Source organism: Pseudomyrmex gracilis, unplaced genomic scaffold (assembly GCF_002006095.1).
Source record: "Pseudomyrmex gracilis isolate BER0280 unplaced genomic scaffold, ASM200609v1 scaffold_401, whole genome shotgun sequence".
Classification (NCBI taxonomy): Eukaryota; Metazoa; Arthropoda; class Insecta; order Hymenoptera; family Formicidae; genus Pseudomyrmex; species Pseudomyrmex gracilis.
Genome location: NW_018020985.1, coordinates 76,776 through 79,385, shown reverse-complemented (window position 1 = coordinate 79,385; position 2,610 = coordinate 76,776). Strand labels below are relative to the sequence as shown.

At 50.3% G+C, this 2,610-nt stretch overlaps 1 protein-coding gene across 1 annotated transcript; it reads right to left on the bottom strand.

Moving 5' to 3' along the window:
• Window positions 1–176: 176 nt before the first annotated feature.
• On the bottom strand, window positions 177–1,352 carry LOC109860520. The gene is given in 1 exon segment (XM_020439649.1): window positions 177–1,352. A coding segment is annotated over 1 exon segment (1,176 nt).
• Between the last annotated feature and the right edge of the window lie 1,258 nt (window positions 1,353–2,610).

The following is a 2,610-nucleotide window of genomic DNA, read 5'->3' as shown; positions in this document are numbered from 1 at the left end:
GGGAAAGCGCCGGTTTTCAACACGTAAGGGTATAGAGAACACACGTCTACGTAACGTATTTTCTCCGTACCCGTAACTTCGCGCCGAATCGCGATGTTTCCCGTTTGACCGCCGAAAAACGCGTCACGCGGTGAAAGCGGTTCAGCCGCGAGCATCAAATGTTGGTCTAAATACGCTCACATTTCGCGATTTTTTCGCATATCGCGATCAAAAGCGCACTCCCATTTCTTCGTCACGATGTACCCTCGTTTGCGAAGACGCCATAACGTTGTCAGTGTACGCTCGTATCGCGAGTTTATCGTGTCGTACACTTCGCGCTCCCCCGTGCAGAGACGTTTGTCGCGTTCCGTTCTAAAACACACGGAACACCCGTGCCAAAAGCAGCCGTGGTATTGCAACACGTGACGCTCACCGTTCGCCGTCTTGTAATACCCGTCGACGGGAATGCCTCCGACTTCCGCGAGACGATGTTCTCGCCCGTGACCCGCGTGAACAATGATGCGGCCGAGCGCGCGCTCTTTCCACACCAGCCACTGCAGAGCTTTGCGGGATTGCGTATCCGCGAAGCGATATCCGCCGCGAGGAATGACGCCGATCTCTTCCTCACGTAAAAAGTTTTTGCGGAAAACGCGCATACATGTGGAAACGATGGTCGTGCATTCTTCGAACGGACATACGTTTCCACACTCGAGAAATATCTTGCGGAAGGCCATGCACGCTCGCCGCAAGATATCAACGTCGTTAAGACAATAACGAACTATCTCGCGTTGAAAGTCAAAAACTGCGTTTTTGCGCATCTGTTCCGCGTGCCACGACAAAAAACGTTCGCGTTCTTTGCTAGACATACTATCCGGCGAGTATCATTTAACGGCTGGTAACGGACCGACGTACGACTGATTCGCGAGTGTGTTAAATAAATGCGGAAAATATCCCTTTTCCACTCCACCCCGCAAACCGAAAGTTTTCGGCAGAGCTGACAAAGGCATCGGCATGTAGTTGATACTGTCAATAAATTTCGTACGCCCGGCCGTTAATACGACAATCTTCATCCCGTTTAATATTACTCGTGGATCCAAATCGACACGTTTTTCCGTGATGTAACGAAGGATGAACTTTGCGTCGAACGTCTTGGCGTTGTGCGCGATGCAGATAATCTGCTTGAAACATTTTGTCATTCTCGTAACGAAATCGACGAATTGCCTCACCGGATCATCGCGGAACACGAATTCGTGCACACCGCACCACTGGCAACGTACCGTCATGTCGTCCTCGCCCGCACACGCGACGCAAATCTGCTGTGCGACGCAAAGAGTGGGCACGTGAATTTTCACAGACGCTGTACCTTCGAGCATCTCATCCTGTCGGGTCTCGAAATCGTAGAACACGAATGCGCGCGTTTTTCTTTTTGCCGGTGAAATCCTCGCGTGCAAGAGGTCGAATATAACAAAGATGGATTACATCTTGACGCGAACTGCAAATGTTACAAAACACGACGCCGCATTCGTGCCTCGCACTCGCTGTTCTGTACAAACGCCCGCAATCGTCACAAAATTGTAAGGCGCTGCACACGCTCACGCGACCGTCTCCGTACGATTTTTCGGCTCGGTGACGCTCGAAACACTCGCGCCCGTAAAACATTCTCTTACATTGCTTGCATCGAATTACTTCTACTTCTTCTGTTTTGCATGACGGCACACCGCGACAACGCGGACATTTATGCGAGCATTGATGAATTCCTCGTTCGGGACGATAAGGCAGGTTGCAAGGAATGCAGTATCCCCTGCTCCCCGCTGCCGTTCTTAAATTAAAAATCGGGCAATAGTGACGCGAACCCTCGCAATAAAGAATATTTAAACGTAGCAAGGATTTGCGTCCAAGAGAGACGAGCAACGCACCACCGTCGTACAACGGTTTTCCGCCTTTCGCGAAAGTAAACGAGGCGTAAACAATTATAGCTAACCCCTCCCCGGCAAGGTACCGTTGAAATCGCTAAATTTCCTTAATACCACAGCCCTCCTCCGGAATTGTGATGCCTGCTCTTTTCACCAACTCCTGTGCCCATTGGCGTTGTAAGGAGGAGTTCGAACGTCTCATTGCATTCCATCGCTCCTTTGTTCGACAGAGAGTGGACAGTGCATACGCGTATTGTAAACGACGTAGCGATGTCTATCCCTCCGTTACTTTGCGCAGCCGAACTCACAAGAGACCAAATATTTTCGTGAGTCAAGTCATGCGCAGGACGAAAAGAAAGACCCGCTGCACCGTTGGTCAAAGTCGGGGAGTCGAACCACACCCCAACGTAATCATTCGGCTCCGATAAATTTGTCGCGTATCTGTGAATTTCGCGAACTGCACTCTCCACCCATTCTACTATTTCAGCACCAGGCTGAATTTCGCGGATCTCAAATGTCGCCTCTCTCCTTATTATTCCGAATTTCTTAAATCTACGCGCGTTTTCCGTCCGTAATACAATAAATGTATAATTATTATTATTTTCACCGATCTGTTCGCTTCTCTCGTCATCGGTAGCACTGTCGGGGGTGGCGGGAATAGCACTGCCGGTGTAACGCTCGGTGGTGTCGTTGATGTCGCTGTTGCTTCTCTCGGCGG